Genomic DNA, 20,198 nt, shown 5'->3' on the forward strand with positions numbered 1-20,198 from the left:
CTTGCTGCCATTCTTATTGCCCTTTATTATATCATCATTTCTGGTTTATGCTTTGTACCTCAGCTTTATAGGTTGCTTTTTGCTCTGGTGGACTGGGCAATAGAACAGATGATACTGTAAAGTAATTAATTCCATAGGAAGCAAGACAAAAAAATAAATATAATGCCCCTTGAGAAAAACAGAATCAGACCACAGTTGTGAGTGTCAGAATAATTTAATAACTCATGCAACAATAATTCTTTAAACTCTTTTCTCTCCTTTTTTTTTTTTTCCTCTGCTTTCCTTTTTAAGGCTTCAGGAAAAATGAAAACATGATTTGCTCTTATAAATCTACTTTAGCTCTGGAAACCCCTGAACACAGATTCCTGTGCAGAAAGACAGAAACGGCAGAAGTCAGTGGAACTATAGCTTTAGCATGATGAAGACTTAACCAGGCAGAACTCAGTTACAGGGTAGATTGTGGAATTATGCCTCAGGATAGAAAAAGGCAGGTGACTTGGTGGAATGTGACCTTAGGGCATACATAGTGGAAAAAAAAAAAGAAACACAAATAAAACCAATCCACAACACCATAGGCTCTCACTTTTAGCCTGCCAGGTTAACATTTATTAGCTAACTTTAAAACTAGATAGCAAGTTCTTTTGTATTAATTGCTATTTTACTTGCAACAGCTATTTTAGGTTTTCCAACCACAGGTAAAACCAAAACACATAAATATATTTCCATGCTAGGCATTTCTCACCAGTGTCAGGTGGCAAACTCATCAAAGTCTTTAAAAGGGAACAGAATACATATGCTGCAGTGGAAAATTTATCTGCAGTTGCAGGAGACAGAAAACTTACAAAAAAAAAGAAAAGCCAAGACTTTCACTGAGCAAGGAGCTTTTGGCACCTGTATGACAATACATCTCTGAGAATTTCAGTGGTGAGTGGAGACAGGACAAGGGGAAATGGCCGGAAACTGGAGCATAGGAAGTTCCGCACAAACATGCGCAAGAACTTCTTTACAGTGAGGTGACGGAGCACTGGAACAGGCTGCCCAGGGAGGTGGTGGAGTCTCCTTCTCTGGAGATGTTCAAGACCTGCCTGGATGCCTACCTGTGCGACCTGCTGTAGGGAACCTGCTTTGGCAGGGGGGTTGGACTCGATGATCTCTGGAGGTTGATCAACCCCTACAATTCTGTGATTCTGTGATAAAAACAGTTTCCACTCAGCTTCAGGACTTCCCTTTATTTAAAGACTGAATTGCCTCTTTTTTTTTTTTTTAATGGTTAAAACACTTTTTAAGAACTGAAATAATTTTTCAGGTCTGACATGGAAGAAGACAATACATAGCATACTTTACCTGTGCTACAAAGTCTATTATCCTTGCCTTGATATGAACACTTTCCAGAGGAACAGGATTTCCCAGTCTGTCTTGAAGACCAATTTTCACTGTATTTGAAATATTTGCACTGGGTAATTCATAGCCTAAAGAAAAGAGTGTGTGAAATGTTTAATTTTTTTTTTTAAATGTACATTTGGGAAGCGAGTTTGATAGTAATCCTATATCAATGGCCTGTGTTCATTTATGCAATTCAGAACATGTAAATTGAAAATAACACTCCTTTTCTGTCATGAATGCTTGCACTGCATTGTTGAGCTGTAGGCTATCTAAGGGATCAAGAGCTCACAATAGGTCTTTAAGGTCTTACAAGGTCTTTGTATAAAACCTTGCATTTGAATTATTAAAAGACCATTTGATGATTCATGCAGAAGTGCTTCCTGTGCTTCTCTTGAAACATGCAGTGACAGGAGGAGCTGCAACAACTGCTGGGAAATCGACCTATAAGGAAATCTGCTAAATAGATGCTATACAGATGCTACCTTGTAATGACTAATTTAGTAACACCCACAAATAAACTGCAAGTTATCTTTTAATAAGTTGGCTGGATGCAAGAATTCTAAAAGTTGTGACATATTTATAGGGAATGCAGGTAGCAAGTCAATATGCAAACAGAAAACATTTCTTACTCTCATTCTGTGAATGACACTGTGACTCCAACTCAGTGTTATCTTGCTCAGTTTGCACCCCAATTTCAGGCTGGAATTGTTTTATTTGATCTTCAGCGAGGCAAAACTTAACAACGTATCTAATTTTAACCTGTGTAGTTTTGTACACAACAAATTCATCATCCTGGTAGAAACAAAGAAAGCTATTTTACAATAAGAACAAAGCTCTAGATAACATTTTAAAAAATGTCTATCTATTATGAGGTAAACCTAAATGACATCATTTTTATAAGTAATAAGTAATAATTTCAATATCACAGATTGGATACTTACAGGATAATTAAGTAACAATAAATAAAGAATACTAACATATTAAATATTACTTTCCAGCAAGAACTTCCAATCTCTTCATGACTAACAACTTACAGCCTTACCTGTAAACCTGACAAAAATGATTTTATGTTTTATTGTCTAGTGATTTAGTGTCTGAACTGAGACATACAGGTTATACTACTTCTATTATCTATCAATGGTATAAAAAAATCCCAAAGTTGGTGTCTTCTCAACTACTGTAGGATCAGTACCTCAAAGTCTGAAGAGATGCCTGCTGTTGTGCGCACTCCGTGCACGCTGCTGTAACCTGATGGGGCAGCAGTTAATGAAAAATCTCGTTTGTACAAATCTAAGCAGGATCCAAGTGCCACATCACAAACCGCCAGGAGTCGGGTTCCATCCATTTCACTGGGTGAAGAATACTTAATGCTGGCACTGTACGTAAGGAAAGATCATGCATCTGTTATTACAATTGATACTGATGTAAACACCGTCAGAATTTCTGCTTACACAAGTACTTCTGAACAGATGAGGAGGAAAAATTAAATTACTTATAATTAAATACCTTTGAGATTATTAAACATTACATCTACTTCATTTGCAAAGTAAAAAGAATACACAAAGGATAAAGTAAAAAGATACTGTCATTATTCAGACCTGACAGAATCACTGAAGTAAATGCCGCTTCCCAGATTCCCAGTGTCAGTTCTTTCCACACCATGATCTTCAACAACCACTTTTGGCATTAGGAGTCCTCTAGAGAGAAAAAAATCATTCACATGATGAATGAAGTTCAAGATACTTCTGCATAAAGTATGTGGGAAGGTACACACTGTGCAGTTATGAACCACAGAGGACTAAATCAAAATACACCTTACAGAAACAACAGGAAAATAAAGTATATAACAAAAAATAAATCCCAAAGCCATGTGAATCACCAAGACACTGATTATATAAGCAAGTAAAGACTGCTTTTTTCATTTAGCAGAAAACAATACATTTCCTGGAGTCACTGCCAAATATTCAAAATAATTTTTTAGATGTGTTATTAGATGAGTAGTTCATAGCATCATAGAATCATGGAATCACCAAGGCAGAAAAAGACCTCCCAGATTATCTAGCCCAACTGTTCACCTACCACCAATATTTCCCAACTAAACCATGTCCTTTGTCCCACACCTGTATGTTTCCTGAATACAAGTTCTACATTCCTAGCAACTGTGCTGTATTAAATTTCAAACAACCTGCATGAAATTTCTATATCAAACCAAAAGAAGATTTTAAGGTAGTAGGGGATGGATGCTCAGAAACTTCTCCAGGGTTTGATTTGCAAATCTGTTAGTGTAGTGATATCATTCTTAGACTGCTCAAGAGACATTTGATTTGCTGCTGATTGATCCTCACACAAAGCCTTTTAATACAAAGTATGCAAGAAGACAAAACATTTATCTAAGTTGAACTGTTTTGTCACTTAAAAAATTTGCAATATAAGGAAAACAATGCTAATATGACTTTTGAGATTATTTCTCAAGTACTTTGATAGCACTGTGTCACACATTTTTTCCAACATTCTTAAATTTTCAGTGGCTGGCATTCATTGCATAAGATGCTGATGAGGATGATAAGATGATGAGGATTTAAAAATGTTAGGCAACTTGTATTAGATTTTAGCTATGAATATTAAAACCAGGCCTGAGTGAATTCACAGAATTCAGTAATTAAACCAGATGTTGTTGTAACAGAAAATTATCATCATCTAAAAATTTGTCATTTAAAGTGGTCACAGGCAAATCATGGAATCAAATCATCTGAGTTGGAAGGGACACTTAAAGGTCATCTAGTCCAACTCCAGCTGCAGTGAAGGGACACCTACAGCTCAGTAAGTTGTTCAGAGCCCCATCCTGCCTGACCTGGAATATCTCCACCACATCTCCAGTGCCTCATCAAACTTCTGTCAAAATCCTTTTTCCTTATGTCCATTGTAAACCTTCCCTCTTTCACTTTGAAACCATTTCCCCTTATCCTACCACAACAGACCCTACTAAAGAGTCTGTCCCCTTCCTTCTTATAGCCCCCCCTTCAGACACTGAAATGCTGCTCTCAGATCTCCCTGCAGCCTTCACTTCCGCACTCTGAACAGCCCCAGCTCTATCAGCCTGTCCTTGTAGGGAAGCTGTTCCATCCTCTGGGTCATTTCTGTGGCCCTTCTCTTGTGCTCTAAAAAATAATGTATAGAAGTAGGAGGACACCATCAATGGACTTATTTCCTAAAAGAAAATAAATTATCCACATGGCCATTATTCTCCTACTCTCTCAATTTTGTCATCTTTCATCTGGATTTAAACTTCACTCCTCTTCGTCTTACTCAAACAGCTGCATCTCAATGCTAATCCAGCTGTAAGGTAATTACAAAAGGTTGATTTTCCTTCCTGCAGAAGTGTTTAAGTATTCATATAAATGTTGACAGTAAAAATTAATTTAAACATAATGCAAAAGAGCTTCAAAAAAAGCATTTTTAAAGATGAAAATATACAATTAAAACATATCCAATGTCACACATACACACACACACACACACATACAAAAAAAAAAAAAAGGGAATGTATATTTTTACCTGGAAAGAATTCCCATGAAATTCCTTACAGATGATGCATGGAATAAAGACCGAACATTTCCAAGACTGCCCACAAATTCTGCTGTTTCACTTACTCTGCCAATCCTGTATACTTGTAAAATTCTCACTGAACAGCCACTGCAAAAAATTTGAGAAGATCTTTGATTTAGAAAATGTGTACCTGAAGCCCTATTCATTACTTTCCAAACGTTTTGTAAAACACTTGGAAATAAATATTGAGAGGGAAAGTGAGCAAAACTAAAAGATAAATATCTTATTCTCCTATAAATAGACATGAAAAACTGAATATGAGCATTTTCAGTTTTTTCAACTTCCATTTGACTCTAGTGTAGGTAAATCCACTTGTTCTGCAATCCTGTTAGCTAATCAGTACTACCAAGTAGCAGAACCTGATAATTCAGTGCTACCTAGAAGTATTTTGTGCATGACAACTTGCATGCTACTGGAATCACCGTATAACTGTTAAACACTCACTTGTAATTGTTTTTTAACACTTGTCGTTCAACACTGAGAAATTCGTCACTCATTGGATCAATGGCATCAATCTTGCACCTCAGGGCCTGGTATTTGGCCAGAGATGATGGGTTTGGGCACGACATACTTGTTTCCCGTATATTCAGCATGTCTCGCATGAGCTAGGAAACGAAGACAGAAATTTATGAATATTTGATACATTTTAATTAAGAAAACACACAAAACAGAATAAAATTATATGCAGTGACAGTGTAGTAACAATGAAAAGAGCATGCAAGAGAACATTTCCACTTACTAGATAAAAAAAGTGGAACTAAATCCCATGAAAACAAATCAGAACTAAAAAGGTGTTTGAATAACAGTGATAAATGACTTCTGTACAACTCCAAAGTCTGGATGGAGGCTGTTCATGACAGCTCTGCCACACAGTATTTGTGCTCAGATATCATTTTGCTTTTGATTCTGAGGCAATTTTTATTTAGCTTGCAAACTTGTCATATTGTCCCTGATGCCACCATCCAGTTAGAGCAGTAGAGTATGGCATTCATATAATTTTCTCACATCAGGAGAAAGAAGGGCATTGAACAAATAAACAAAGCAAAGAAGGCTATACTTCACTGAGTCGTGGCAAAGCTTTATGAGACATTGTAATTTTTTTTATATCAGAAGTATCAAAAGGTTTTCATTATCAAAAGGTTTCCGAGGTTAAAAGCACTATTAGTATTTATTCTTTTAGAACAACAAAGAGCTTCTCTTCCTCTTTTCCCCTTAATTTCTTGTAACTTAAAGAAGATTAGCTTGTGAGTGTCTTTTGCCAAAACCAAGAGCTATGGCTGCCATAATCTATGGAATTTACATCATAACTGAATCACAAGGAAGAACATTCCAGTTTGCTCTATAGTTACAACTGTGAGATCAGTGTCAGAGCCCTGAGTGTCCCCCTCCCCTCCCAAGGCTCTGGCTGCTGGGGCTCAGGGCCAGTTTTGATGGTGCAGCTGCAAGGCCTGGAAGAGAGCAGTGGGAAGACTCAGTAGAAGCCTGCTCCTTCTCCATTCGAGAGATATCTTTAAGCTGAGGCTTTTGCCCTTGGTCTCTTTGCTGAGCTATACTGCAGATATGTTCAGACCCAGTTCCTGTGGACTTGAGTTCCTTGTCTGACTGCAGACAAGACAGACAAGCCCACAGTGAGGCTCGTCTGACCCTGTCTAATGTCACCAGCAGTCACTGTAATCTACTCTGCTCATCCTAATTGGGTGCTGTGGGACTGTGCCCCTGCCACTGAAGTGACTGCCCTAGCCTTGCTCTCTTTCACTCCAGCCCTGGCTCTCTGCCCTCATAGCCACCGGGTGCAAGGGCTGCATTTATGTGCATACTCAGCACACCTCACTGTCAGTCCCCCAGTCAGGCTGAGAATTTCCCAGCTACTTTCTGCAGACGGACTGATTTGCAGCAGAGTAGCTGAACACCCAATTGACTGAACGACTGAGCAGCTTACAAATGAAGTGACAAATTAACACAGGAGCAGTGGAGCTGTGGGAGAGATCCCTAGAGATGCCCCTAGGCAGAGCAGCTGTGCTTAGGCCTACTGATAGATGCTGCTTGCAGTCCAGGGAACTCCCCTAGGTTGTTGTAAATGTAGGAACAGACCAAACTATACAGAGATAATTAACTTCAAATTATCTCTAGAAATTGTTTCTGCACAGACATATAACTACCAGAGGGAGTCCAGTGGAAGGCTACAAAGATGATTAGGGGCTTGGAGCTTCTCCCTTAGGAAGAAAGGCTGAGAGATCTGGGGCTGTTCATTCTGAAGACTGAAGGAGGATTTTATCAGTACCTATGAATATCTTGTGTGTGGGTGTCAAGAAAATGGGACCATGCTTTTTTCATGGTGCCCAGCAACAAGACAGCAGACAATGGGCACTAAGTGGAACACAGGAAGTTCAATTTGTATATAGTTTATAACAGCCAATAGAAACTGATTGTGTGTGCTGGATAGTTGCCAGCATCAGCAGGATGATAAACATCAGTTCTGTGAGTCTCATTTAATCCAGCTTCAGATGTCATTCATAACGAATGCAGTGGAATCTATCACCATCTAGATGGCAACTGGCCTTCCTCTTCAATGTATTCAGTTCAGTTCCCCCTGTGAATGTTACCCTATTTGTAAGATTCCCCATGGGAGTTGATTGTACCCCTGTACTCAGCACTGGCGAGGTTGCACCTCGAGTACTGTGTTCAATTTTGGGCCCCTCACTATGCAGAAGACACTGATGTCTTGGACTACGCCCAGAGAAGACCCAAATGAAGCTGGTAAAGGAGCACAGATCTTACAGGGAACAGCTGAAGGAACTGGGATTGTTTAGTCTGGAGGAGACTCAGAGGAGACCTATCTGTTCTCTACAATTGCCTGAAAGGAGCTTATGGTGAGATAGATAGGTGTTGGCCTCTTCTCCCAGGTGACTAGCAATGGCACAAGGCGGAGTGGCCTCAAACTGCACCAGGGGAGGTTCAGGCTGGATATTAGGGAAAATTTCTTCTCAGAAGAAAAAGCGAAGTACTGGAACAAGCAGCCCAGGGAAGTGCTGGTCTTACTGCCCTTGAGGTTTTCAAGATAAGAGTGGATGTGGCACTGAGGGACACGGTTAGTGGCATGGTAGGGATGGGTTGATGGTTGCACTGGATGATCTTAGTGGATCTTTTCCAACCTTAACGATTCTATGATTTCAGTAAATTATTTTTTAAACCCACAGTCTGACTTGTTGTGCAGTGCAAAATATCCTGTTAATTTATCAACTGATTGTGTTCAGTACTGGTGTAACAGGGCAGACTGGGGCTTACTAGCAGTCTGGAAAAGTTACCTGGCACAGGTCCTGTTTTCTAGATAACAGCCTTTTGGAAACTTCATAGTCTATTTCAGTTTTGTGACGTATAAGCTGATAGAATTCCATCATCATCTCTTGCAGTGCTGCCTCATCAGCTCCCTCATTGAGTGCATTCTTTACCTGAAGCAAAATACCTTCTGCTTTGCTCACCTTTAAAAGAAGAGATTACTGAACTGAAAAACATTACAAAATTAATGAAAGAGCACAAAGCAATAAATACTGAATGTGAGTGAATTAATTCCATGCTGAAACAAAACTTTAACTCTTTGTTAGTGAAACAAAGTGCACAAAAATTTACTTGCATCTCAGTGTGAAACCAGTTTTAAAATGTTGGATATTATTCAGCCCTCATACTGGACAAAGTACCCCAGAAGAGCTAAGAGCCAGTATCATAATTCCTCAGAAGTAAAGCAGAGTTTGAATCATGTTGAAAGACAATGACCCTTGACATTATTTCAATTCACATCGTTAGCTTTAATGTACCATTGAAATAACTGCAGAAATAACATGATAATAAATTTCTTGATAAATTTCTAAGTGCACTGGTTTATTCTAAATACATAAAGCTGAGCAAAGTACCATTTATAAAACACAACCTAGTGATCAAAAATAATCTTATGAATCATTTTAGACAGTTTGTATAGACAGGTAGGATATAGACTTGCTTGTGTCTCTGTATATTCATTCCCAATTGGAAATTTTTTCACAGAGTACTCTGTTATTTCATGTTATTATAACCACTGGCAACAGCTTGTAAGATGCTGTCACTAGAGGAGGCATAGTAGTCTTACTGCAGTTCAATACTGACCTAAGGCTGGACTCGGTCTCACAAAAGCCTTTAGAGGAAATTGGACAGTTAATCTAACTGAACAGCAATCCACTTCCTTGTTTCAATAACCCAGAGATTTTTTTCTTTCTACACAAATGCTCTGTCTCTTGCCAACTCATTATAAGTGGGAAAAGGTAGTGAAAACAGTTTTAGTACACTCTTACAGACTGATCCATTGGGCTGCAGTTCTGTGATTCAGCTTTTTCAAAAGCTATCAGTGATTGGGCATTTTTAATGAAATTATCAAATATTTATCAAATTTCACCTATTTGAAATAGGTGGGATCTTGATAACCAAACCAAATGCACCTCATAAAAAGCATCTACCACAAGCAGAATTTCCTTTCTATTTTTACTGTTTTATAAAATGCACTTGCTACTGTCTCTGAGCAAATGTATAAAACAGTACTAATGTACTACTTCTGATGGGTACTACTTACCCATCAGAACCTACATAAATGTATATTTCCACATCAAAAAGTGAAAGGATTATTTTCCTATGTAAGACAATCGAAGAGAATCAAGAGCCTTCTGTCTTAGTATGAGGGCAAAATCATTCTATGTTTAGGCAACTTCACTGGCAAAATTTGTCCAGTTTAAAAACAACCTAATTTCCAGGTTATTTTTTCCTTCAGTAGTAACAGAAATTAACAAAGTTGCAGTCTTATGCAGCTATAACTTAGATTATATTATATTATAAGTTAAGTTAAATGAATAAACATTAGACTCCTAAATGTCTAGGAAGGAAAGCAAAACCACCGAAGTAAGTGGAAAAATAGGATTAAATAAACCATAGAGTTAAAGAGGGATGGATAACTAATTACTCTCATTAACAGTTATACTATATGAAGAACTTAACAACAGTTAATTAAATGCCAATTATGTGTTGTCTGGTAATACACAAATGCACTATAATTAAAATGATTTTTCTAATACTAGAGAGTGGCTGACTGAAATATGGTTGAAATACATTGGCAGAAGACAACAAACTGCTATTCTGCACTATTTTCTGTTACTATCTTCTTAGGGAACTTGATTTATTACGCAGAAGGGATCCTACAATAAACATTGTATTTTAAATTTCTATAAGATGGAAAAGACAGCCATCTGCTCTAGGGAGTACAGGATGTTTTTAGTGTCATAATTCTAAAGCAACATTTGAGGTTAAAATTTCTGAAGCATGAATATGTTGTCATATAGGAATACTCAGTGTAATGACCAATTCTAATGTGAAACACAACATTCCTGTTTGCTGGGGAAAAATTATTTATAGTAGCATTCACGTACGTGTTCTCATGGAGTAAAAAGAATTAACTTACATCATTTAGGCTGATGTTGTTTACTGATTCAAGCAGTAGATTGTCCAGGTGGCCAAGAGCTTCTGCCCAGATCAACTCCACAAAATCACTAACTTCTTGACATACAGCACTTGAATTGATGGATTCTTCTAGAAGTAACTGTAGTAAAACAAACACAAATCAGTGTATGGCAAAGATGCAATGTGAGAACTTTCTTGTTCATATAAACTATACGGTTTGCAATACACATTAATGCTTAATTTAATTGCTTCAGTCCCATCAACTTGAAGGGAAAGTTTGTCTTTATAAATTCTTCCAAGTGAAGACCACGGCAGGCAAGTGGCCATGATTTGTCTTTCTGAAATTTCAGATATAACATGCTACAGAATTCAGAAGTTGATTTGCTTGATATCTTTATCATTACATAGTACTATCAGCCCTAAGGGCTTGTTTACACAGCTGATAAAAGAACAGATATGAACACTGGAGATAATGTAACTGTAGAAAAAAATTGGAGCAGTAAACTAAAAGGAGAATAGAAGGGTCATGAATATAATTGCAATTCATACATCCAGAAAGAAAACAGATTTTGTGATCTAGGGAGCACTGTTAAAATATTTACAGAATCACAGAATCACAGAATTGTAGGGGTTGATGGACCTCCAGAGATCATCGAGTCCCCTGCCAAAGCAGGTTCCCTACAGCAGGTCGCACAGGTAGGCATCCAGGCAGGTCTTGAACATCTCCAGAGAAGGAGACTCCACCACCTCCCTGGGCAGCCTGTTCCAGTGCTCCGTCACCTCACTGTAAAGAAGTTCTTGCGCATGTTTGTGCAGAACTTCCTATGCTCCAGTTTCCGGCCGTTTCCCCTTGTCCTGTCTCCACACACTGCTGAAAACAGTCCGGCCTCACCATTCTGCTCCCCACATCTCAGATATTTATAGACCTGGATCAGGTCCTCTCTCAGTCTCCTTTTCTCAAGGCTGAACAGACCCAGTTCACTCAGCCTTTCTTCATAGGGGAGATGCTCCAGGCCCTTCACCATCTTCGTGGCCTTCCGCTGGACTCTTTCCAAGAGATCCCTGTCTTTTTAATACTGCGGAGCCAGAACTAGATGCAGTACTCCAGATGAGGCCTCACCAGGGCAGAGTAGAGGGGGAGGATCACCTCCCTTGACCTGCTGGCCACGCTCTTTTTAATGCATCCCAGGATGCCATTGGCCCTCTTGGCCACAAGGGCACACATGGCCAACCTGTCGTCCAGCAGGACGACCACCACACTACTTGAGCATTTTGTCATTGTCATTCTTTAGCTCCAGTAACTGCTATTAACGTTGATGTTGTCAAACAATTCTCATACATTCGGATACAATACTTTACTTGCTTATATAATACTGTACTTGTTTATAAACCATATGGCCCTGCAGTCAGTAGGTGACACGGATGTGGGACTGATCTATTCTCCAGCTGTGTTCTAAAACATAAGTTAGCCATGACAGGAGAGAGGAGCAGAGGAAGTATAGTGAGAAAGTAAATGGAAAAAAAATTTGGTCAGACTACAACCATTCTAAACAGCAGTAAACACTGAATGAAAGCGACTTTAGAGAGCAGACTTCTGCAGCTATTGACACTGAGGGGACTTCTGTTACAGATTTTAATGACATCTACACCAAGCCTATGATATCTGTATAGTTTGCAAAACAATTATGACAAAGTCATACAGGACACAATAATTCTGGTTGCTATATTAGTACATCCTTTTTTTTCCCAGTAGGTAATGGACCTACTGGGAAGTAAAAGTGTGATGAATGTGGTTGTATTTGCTTTTAGCGTGTTTAATGACTTGCAACATTCAGTCAATATTCCTAAAAAAAAATAAAATAAAATCAGAACATTTGCATATGAACAATTTCCTTTAACATATGACTGTGTGACTGTACAAACAATGTTTACCCCATTCAGAAAACTGGAAACTGAAATAACGAAGAATGGAAAAGTGTAAACACACAAACTGTACAAGCCTTTTGTAACTTTGTAGAAGCCAAACATTCTGCTTCTGGTGGAAAAGTTTCTCTGAGCAGGAAATCCTGGCTCTTCAGGTTTGCAACAAGAATATCATAATTTTCTCTTATTTCTTCAGCAGTCTTATTTATTATGAATTGTTTATTTTTCTGAAAATGGAAAGAATAAAGTTAGATGGAGAAACAGATAAACAGATTTGCTGGAACAATTCACCAGATGCTACAGTAAGAACTGACAAATCCACACAGCTTTTGGGATGTGATTTAACATGCTGCCAGCAAGGCACTACGACCATGAGGGCTCATGGGACAAAAAGGGAGCTCCACATGCAAACCCCACAGTGACAAGAGAGTTTCATGTAAGTGTGTACTGGAAAACTTGTTCTATCATTTGAGCTATTTCAAATGCATCCTCCTTTGACTCTCAAGAGAATGTCCAGTCTATCATTCTTTGCAGCATTTTAGCAGTTAAATATGCCATTCTAGTTTAGTCATTACCAGGCACTTGTATATGAGTATATGAGGTAGGTGCATCCAGGACTATGCTGTGTTGCTGTCAAGTACCAAACAGTTCTTCTGAGAGATCTGCAGGCAAGCAGTGTAAAAGGGGCCAAGTATGAACCAGACCTCTTAAAGCTAAGATAATGGCCTCCTACTATGTAAATGTGAGAATCAGCCTGCAAGTAAAAATGAAGAACACCTAGTGCTCTCCAGGACAGGAGTGCTCAAGGCATACAAAGAAACAAGCAGGAAATGTCAATAAGTGGCTCATACCTTGGTTCCATTTGAAGCACTGAAGTGTGCATATAATCGAAACAGAAACTCAAACTGTTCTTGAGAACAATGTAATTCAATAACTACAAAATCCTTGCTTCCCTTGGAGTTAATCTGAACGGAGAGAGAGAGAGACCCCAGCCCCCAATGTAATACATAGGCATGTTTCATTCACATGATATTCACATGATATTGCAACACATACTTTCCCCATCCTACTTAATTTTTCAACCCACTTGGAACCATACAGTGGCTAAGAAAACAAACAGAATTATTATTATTAGTTTTTATATCATAGTAATAAGCAGAAATTCCTCTCAGGGCTTCACTGTATTGATTGATGTACAATCCCATCATTGTTGTGTTTCAAAAGATTTTTAATAAAAAAAGATTAATGCTTCAATTAGATTTAAAACATAACAGCCATGAGAAAATGTATCTAGCCAGAAGCATGTATGTATTATTCTACTGCAATAACTTGGTGAGAACACTACAGTGATAACAGAGAAGTTTCATGTTGGTAGAATTAGGCCGCACTGAAAGACAGAAAGCACTGAAGTTCTTTTCAATACAGCTCCTTGCATTGCAGGACACGGTAACATTAAAGAGTTCTTGCTGATGTGTGTGAAATCATAAAACTTTTACTCATCCACTGATCCTCCCACACTGTCTCACAGTAAGAGACAAGCTTACTTTTTCAAGGACGTTGTATTTTGCAACTTCAAAATCTTGAGGAAAAAAAGGAGCATTTTCACTGTAAAATCTGGAATAGAATCAGAACAATTAAAACCACACGTACCCAGTAAATACTGTGCTATTACAGGCTGCAACATCACATCCTACGGTAAGAATTAATGTAAGAACATGAAATTATTTTTAAGCCACAAAATAACAACAAAAAAGTTTTAAGAAATAAAATCCCATACTGCCAAGCTGCTGACCCACACAAGGAGGCACAAGTGTCTGGTGTGAACCTGAAGATAATAAACTCGATTTCAGACCTCATTCTTTAGAAACACTTTGGAAGCAACAAAGAAATGGATTTCCACTGATTGATTGCATGTTAATTTTTTTAACAGCTTGGTCAGCATCAGCTATCTGTGGTGTCCAGTGCTAAGCCCTCCCTCATTCTTAACTCTCACATTAGGATACGTGATGTAATCATATCATTCAGCATCAGAACATTTAGATTAAACACAAATTCTAGTACATTCCTGGAGAGTAGCTAAATACCTTCTTTAACATTGAACAGCAGCCTCTGAAAGTGAAAGCTGCATTTTATAAATAGATTTAAAAACAGGAGTGTTGGAGCTGGCTCTGTTCTTTTATTTCTACATAGGTATAGAAAATGAAAAAAGCTTTTTCCTCCCCTGCACTGTTTTTAAGGTAATGAATCATCTCTGATGCTGAAACAGAACGGAAAGTGTATTTTTTTCTTTTATATAATTATCTACATAGCTGTATCAATATACATCTTTAATTTTGTATTATTTTACCTGAGAGTTCCCACTTTGAATTCAATTCTCTTGTCACTTTCTCCTATAACAGTAAGATTGGTATCATTGCTTTCATTTTGATTTGTGGCAATTTTATTTTCAGAAGGTGACAAGTCTTCCAAACCTGCAATCAAAACCTTTATTTACTTCATATGATATGGCTTCACTAATTTAACATAACCTATGATCACCTGCCTTGATCTGCTGGTGATACTTTGCCTAATGCAGCCAAGAATGCTGTTAGCCTTCTTGGCAGCAAGGGCATACTGATGGCTCACATTCAACGTGTTGTGTACCAGGACCCTGGGTTCTGTTCTGTAAAGCTGTTTTCCAGCTGGGCAACCCCCAGCATGTACTGGTGCACAGGGTTCTTCCCACTCAGGTGCAGACTTATTGAACCTCAGCTTCCTGTCAGCCTGTTTCTCCAATCTGATCAGGTCTCTCTGATGACAGCATGACTCTGGTCTATCAGCTGTTCCCCTCAGTTTTGTGTAACCAGCAAACTCGCTGAGGATACATTCTGCCCCATCATCCAGATCATTAATGAAGGTGCTGAAGAGGACTGGCCAACATATTGACCACTGAGGCACTCTGCTCCTTGCTGGCCTCCAACAAGACTTTGCACAACAGGTCCTCCAGGCCTGGTCATTCAGTTTTTGATTCACCTCACTATCCAGACCATAATTCAACAGCTACTCTATGAGAACATTATAGGAAGAAGTGTCAAAGGCCTTACTGAAGTCTACACAGACAACAGCAACTGCGCATCTTTCATTTATGAGACCAATCATTTCATTTCAGAAGCTTATCAAACGGGTTAGGCACGACATCCCCGTGACGAATCCATGCGAATAACCCCTGATGGCTTTCTTGTCCTTCAAGCATTCAGGAATGGTTTCTAGGATTAAATTCCTCCAACACATTTCCACCTTTGTTTTCAGAAAAAATCGTATTTATGTCACCTTTATTTCCAGTGTTTATGGCTGCTGATTTCCTAAAAGTGTATTTGAAATACTGACTTCCTAAAACATTATTTCCCAAACTAACAAGTAAATAGATAAACCATGCAAACACACCTACCATGTCCACCTGGCCATTGGTTAGAAATGTTGCCTTGTGATGTATTAACCTCAAATGCATCAGTTATTAAAAGCTTCTCATTTTCAACTGATTTCCAGACAAAATCTGCATATAAAACAGGCAGCTGATATTTCTGAGTAATTTTTAGATCGTGACGACTGAGGACACTGGCATTATCCACAAGAACATGTGTACACTGAAAGACAAGTTACAATTAGAATCGTTATGCACACAAAACTAGTGTTAATCCAAACATTGTTTATTTGCAATTCATGCTGGTAAAATCCTACAGTGTAAAGGAAACATTTAAAAACACAACATTCTTGGACAGGATTTTAATTGAAACATCTAATTTAGAGACAAAATACCTCTGCATTTCCTCCACAGTCAGCAGAGAGGATTCTTTCAGATGACAGCTCAGATGAGCTAAAATATATGTAAGTTGCCTTGAGAGTATTGCCTCCTATTTATTTTCATGGAAACTACAGCAGATACCAAAAGCACAATAATACTATTCGATAGAGCAAATTCTCAGCTACAAAACATTATTTTTCAACATAGTCACCATCATGAGATACGCATTTTTGTCAGTGAGGACAAGAGCTTACATGCTGCTCTTGTAAAAATCTGCACCAGCAGAGGCAGCCCACTGCTGCTGTCACCACTGCTGAAATGCACCACCCACCACCTCACTGTACTCACATCAACTGTTTGCTCTCCAGAAACATTCAGCAAGCATTGATTAATTGAAAGGCCCACCTTTGCACTTCCATGTCAGATGCCATTCTGACAGACTGCCCCCTGCTGCCATCTGTCACATGGCAACAAATGCAATGGAATATTGGTGGGAAGGTTCAGCCTCTACTGTCGTACTACTAGCATCAGTCTCTGATGTTGTGGGCCAGCATAATACAGGAGACATTACTTCCAGAGCAGCTCTTGTATGTAACTTCCATCACTGTGCAGTAACTACAGAGACTGAGGGTGACCAGGCGTCTAATGTTCTGCAGAACTTTTAGAGCACACAGGAGGTCCAATAATGGGGCAAGCTCTATAGCAGCTGACTAGTTACAAACCAAAAGCTCTTTGGGAGAATGGTAAAAAAGCTGGTTAGGGTCCTTTAGAATCATAACATGCTTTGGTAGCTTTGTAAGGGTCCTTACAGCGCTTTACTGGAATCATACATATGCTGAAAGTTAAAACTATCCACATAATTTCAACAGTAGAGTCATGTCCTGGTAGGAGAAACTGAGGACATCTGGGTTGTCCAGCATGGAGGAGGCCAAGATGTGACCTCATTTGTCTCTGTAGCTCCCTGAGGAGGGGATGCAGAGGGAGATAGGTGCTGGGCTCTGCTCCTGGAAGCAGCACAAAGCTGTACCAAGGGAGGGTCAGACTGGGCATTATGAGACATTTCTGCACTGTGAGGGTGGACAGACACTGGAACAAGCTTCCTAGAGAGATGGGTGATGCTCTTTGGCTGCCAGTGTTTGAGGTGCATTTGGATAATAGTCTCAATTATATGCTCTATTTCCTGGTTACACAGGAAAAAACCCTTCCTGGTTCTTTTGGAGAGAGAGAATATTGCTTTTATTTTTTATTTATTTTTAAGGAGACATTTCAGTACTACAGAGATAGATGAATTGGAAGCATAAGCAGAATATTTCCAGTGAAATATTGAACAGAGAAATATTTCTCTATATGAAGAACTCCATAATACTTTCAACATTTGGTATTTTCCTTCAGAGATCTCAGAAATGAATCTGGAACTTACTTTGTTATTAAGCACAAAATTAATTACTCCACCATTTTCTGTTATGCATGCTTTCAGGCTGTTCCTCTTCTGAATGGGCAAGTGCTTCACTTTAATAAAGAACACACAGTTTGCAAAGATTGTCATTGCTCTCCTGTTAAAACAGAGAAGGGTTTGTTTTTTTCTTTTGTCTAAGAAATCTTTATTTCCTACCACCCACCTAAGATTTTACTTATGGAGAGAGAACAACATAATTCATTTGAATTTGGGGTTCCAAGAAAACCTAGAAAATCATCGCTATCAGATGCATTTCTATATATGCCTGTGTAATCTGAACTATAGGAAAGGCCAAATCAACTACTGCCCTATGCATCTGAGAGAACCAGCAATGTGCTGGTTGAGGTGAGGCATATAGCAGCTCGAGGATCAAAGAGCACATTAAATTGTTATATACTTGTATTTTGTGCCTCTTGTGTTTTACTGTCTGGCATTAGCAGTACATGTGTCATAAAGTACTCTCTGCTCATGCACAGAATAAACCCTGTAACTCTTTTTTCCATAAGGAGGAGGTTTTCACAAGATACTACATTATCTGAGATGCTAACAATCTTTTAAGATGCAGACTTATAACTTGGCTCAAGTAGATTAATTTGAGTCACATACAAAAGAAAATGTGCCACTGCCAAAAGCTTCCGATATTAAAAGCGTAGAGGGCACTGCCTCCTTTTGCACCGATCTCTGCATGCACTGACTTCGCTGCAAATTCTCTACAGCAGACTCTGGACATTGCTGAAATTTCCACAGAAGTCACCTCCTCAGGAAATAATGGATTCCATTTGCACAGCCTAACCCAAAAGATTATTAGGAGGTTATTGAAATACATACAAGCCGTCACAAGCCCTGCCAACACAGTCCTGGAAACTCAAGAAGCAACTGAATTGTTTGTGGTGCAAAACTCCACAAAAATATTTTATATGACACTTCCTTATGAAAGTTATACTGCTAAGGACTAGGAACAAATACTGAGAGAACTGATCTGTAAGTAAACTTTAAATGAGCCAGTAAGAGGAAAGGAAAGCTTGAGGGAAGGGCAGATTCACTTCCTCAAAGTTTGCCTGCAAAGTGAAGTTCCCCCCACCTAGCAAACAAAGCTTGTCTCTGCTCCCAGCGTGACAGCTGTCCAATGACTCCTGATCCCACTTCTCTCTGTATGTTTTAGGTGAAAGATGGCACTCACCTGCTCAGGCAGTTCCCTGCCTGAAGGACCTTCTGCTTCCCCAGTAGAGTGAGGTGCAAGGGAAGAGCCTCAGTGGTGGGAGGGAGGATGGGCTAAGGCAGCTCACACCCACCTGAACATCGTCCGAGGGGACAGCAGCAACAGTTGTGACCCTGACAAATAAACAAACCGAGTGACCAAGTGACGTGCAGCCTTCTGCGGAATAAGGAACACTAACACTTCCGGGGCTTGAGGGAGGAGGAAACTCACTGTTAAAGTGCAAGTGAACTTTGAAAGATGCTCCAGACAGCAGGAAGTAAAGCTGAAACCTCTTTAGTCTGTACCCAGCAGCTTTTCTTTCTGCTGAGTGAAGTAAGCTTTATTCCCTCTCATTGCTGATGAATGCTGCCACCCAATATTAGCCTCTCTTCTTTAGCCAATTTCCCCTGAGGATCAAACTTATCAAGGAATTTTAGCAAAGTGTTTGTCTTACTCTTCTTGAACTGCAGTTTCCAGAATTCAAAATCAGAATAGAAAACGACAACATTTAATGTGAGAGTGAAGAATGGTGAACAGTTTTATAACTGGAATAAGGCGCTGATGCAGCACTAGGTAAGAAGCTGTGCAATGGAGAGTTGCTGACAACTGTCACTGGTTTAATTCTTGCAGTTTTAATTTATCTCAGTGGAGATCCATAATTCCCTAATGACCTCAGAAGAATTTCACACAGGTACATGAGCTTGTAATTATGATTGGCTTGCAAGTTTGGGATCATCATTAGAGATAGATTACGCTTTTGACAGAGGAGAGCACCAAAGAGAATTTTGTCCTCATTCAAAAATAGACGAAGAATAACCTGCAACTCAATGTGGGCCTTCAGTGTGCAGGGATACTGAATTTTCATGAGGATGTTAATGCATTAAAGGTGACGTTGTGCTTGAAAAGGAAGGGGTAGAAATCCTTGCTTTTTTTTTTTTTTGTTTGTTTGTTTTGTTTTTGTTTTTAATATATATTTCCAGCACTGTAGCTTCCCACTCTTAATGCAGAACTCAGCTTCAGGAAAGCTGTGCAGGTGATATATTCATAACTGGCTTAAGTGCAGGAAAGGTGATGGGAAGTTTGGAAAGAGCCACAGCTGATGTGAGATTTAGCAGTTGGCAGCTGAAAGAGCTGCCCTGGTTTTATGCAGCCGGGAGCTCGGTCCTGTACCAACGTGCAAAGAGGAGCAAAACCCGGCTCTAGCTGGCAATGTGTCACCAGGCTTTGGAGTGAGATTCTCCACTGTTTGCTGGAGCTCTGAGGAAACTGTTTTGCTCAGTAAGAGAATTCCTAAAGAGCAAAATGTCAAAAACTCTCTGGTGATGGTGACAGAACGTGAGGGAATGGCACAGAGCTGTGTTGGGGTGAGGGGCAGG

The 20,198-nt window shown here is 39.2% G+C and overlaps 1 protein-coding gene across 3 annotated transcripts in view; it reads right to left on the reverse strand.

The window, feature by feature from the left end:
- Positions 1 to 19,016, reverse strand: part of PARP4 (poly(ADP-ribose) polymerase family member 4) — a 43,274-nt gene extending 24,258 nt beyond the window's left edge. For 2 of the 3 annotated variants that reach the window (XM_048934995.1, XM_048934985.1), the window contains exons 1-15: positions 18,917 to 19,009; positions 17,589 to 17,721; positions 15,815 to 16,010; positions 14,735 to 14,858; positions 13,932 to 14,001; positions 13,239 to 13,352; positions 12,465 to 12,614; positions 10,466 to 10,603; positions 8,295 to 8,468; positions 5,434 to 5,594; positions 4,939 to 5,076; positions 2,982 to 3,080; positions 2,576 to 2,759; positions 2,013 to 2,175; positions 1,345 to 1,469 (exon numbers count right to left, since the gene is read on the reverse strand). In XM_048934995.1, coding sequence (XP_048790952.1) covers positions 1,345 to 1,469; positions 2,013 to 2,175; positions 2,576 to 2,759; positions 2,982 to 3,080; positions 4,939 to 5,076; positions 5,434 to 5,594; positions 8,295 to 8,468; positions 10,466 to 10,603; positions 12,465 to 12,614; positions 13,239 to 13,352; positions 13,932 to 14,001; positions 14,735 to 14,858; positions 15,815 to 16,010; positions 17,589 to 17,721; positions 18,917 to 18,924 — 1,977 coding nt within the window. In that variant the 5' untranslated portion in view covers positions 18,925 to 19,009. Of the gene's footprint in view, positions 1 to 1,344; positions 1,470 to 2,012; positions 2,176 to 2,575; positions 2,760 to 2,981; positions 3,081 to 4,938; positions 5,077 to 5,433; positions 5,595 to 8,294; positions 8,469 to 10,465; positions 10,604 to 12,464; positions 12,615 to 13,238; positions 13,353 to 13,931; positions 14,002 to 14,734; positions 14,859 to 15,814; positions 16,011 to 17,588; positions 17,722 to 18,804 lie in introns of all 3 variants that reach the window. The other variant, XM_048935003.1, reaches the window with a different exon arrangement.
- Between the last annotated feature and the right edge of the window lie 1,182 nt (positions 19,017 to 20,198).

Source organism: Lagopus muta, chromosome 1 (genome assembly GCF_023343835.1).
Source record: "Lagopus muta isolate bLagMut1 chromosome 1, bLagMut1 primary, whole genome shotgun sequence".
Classification (NCBI taxonomy): Eukaryota; Metazoa; Chordata; class Aves; order Galliformes; family Phasianidae; genus Lagopus; species Lagopus muta.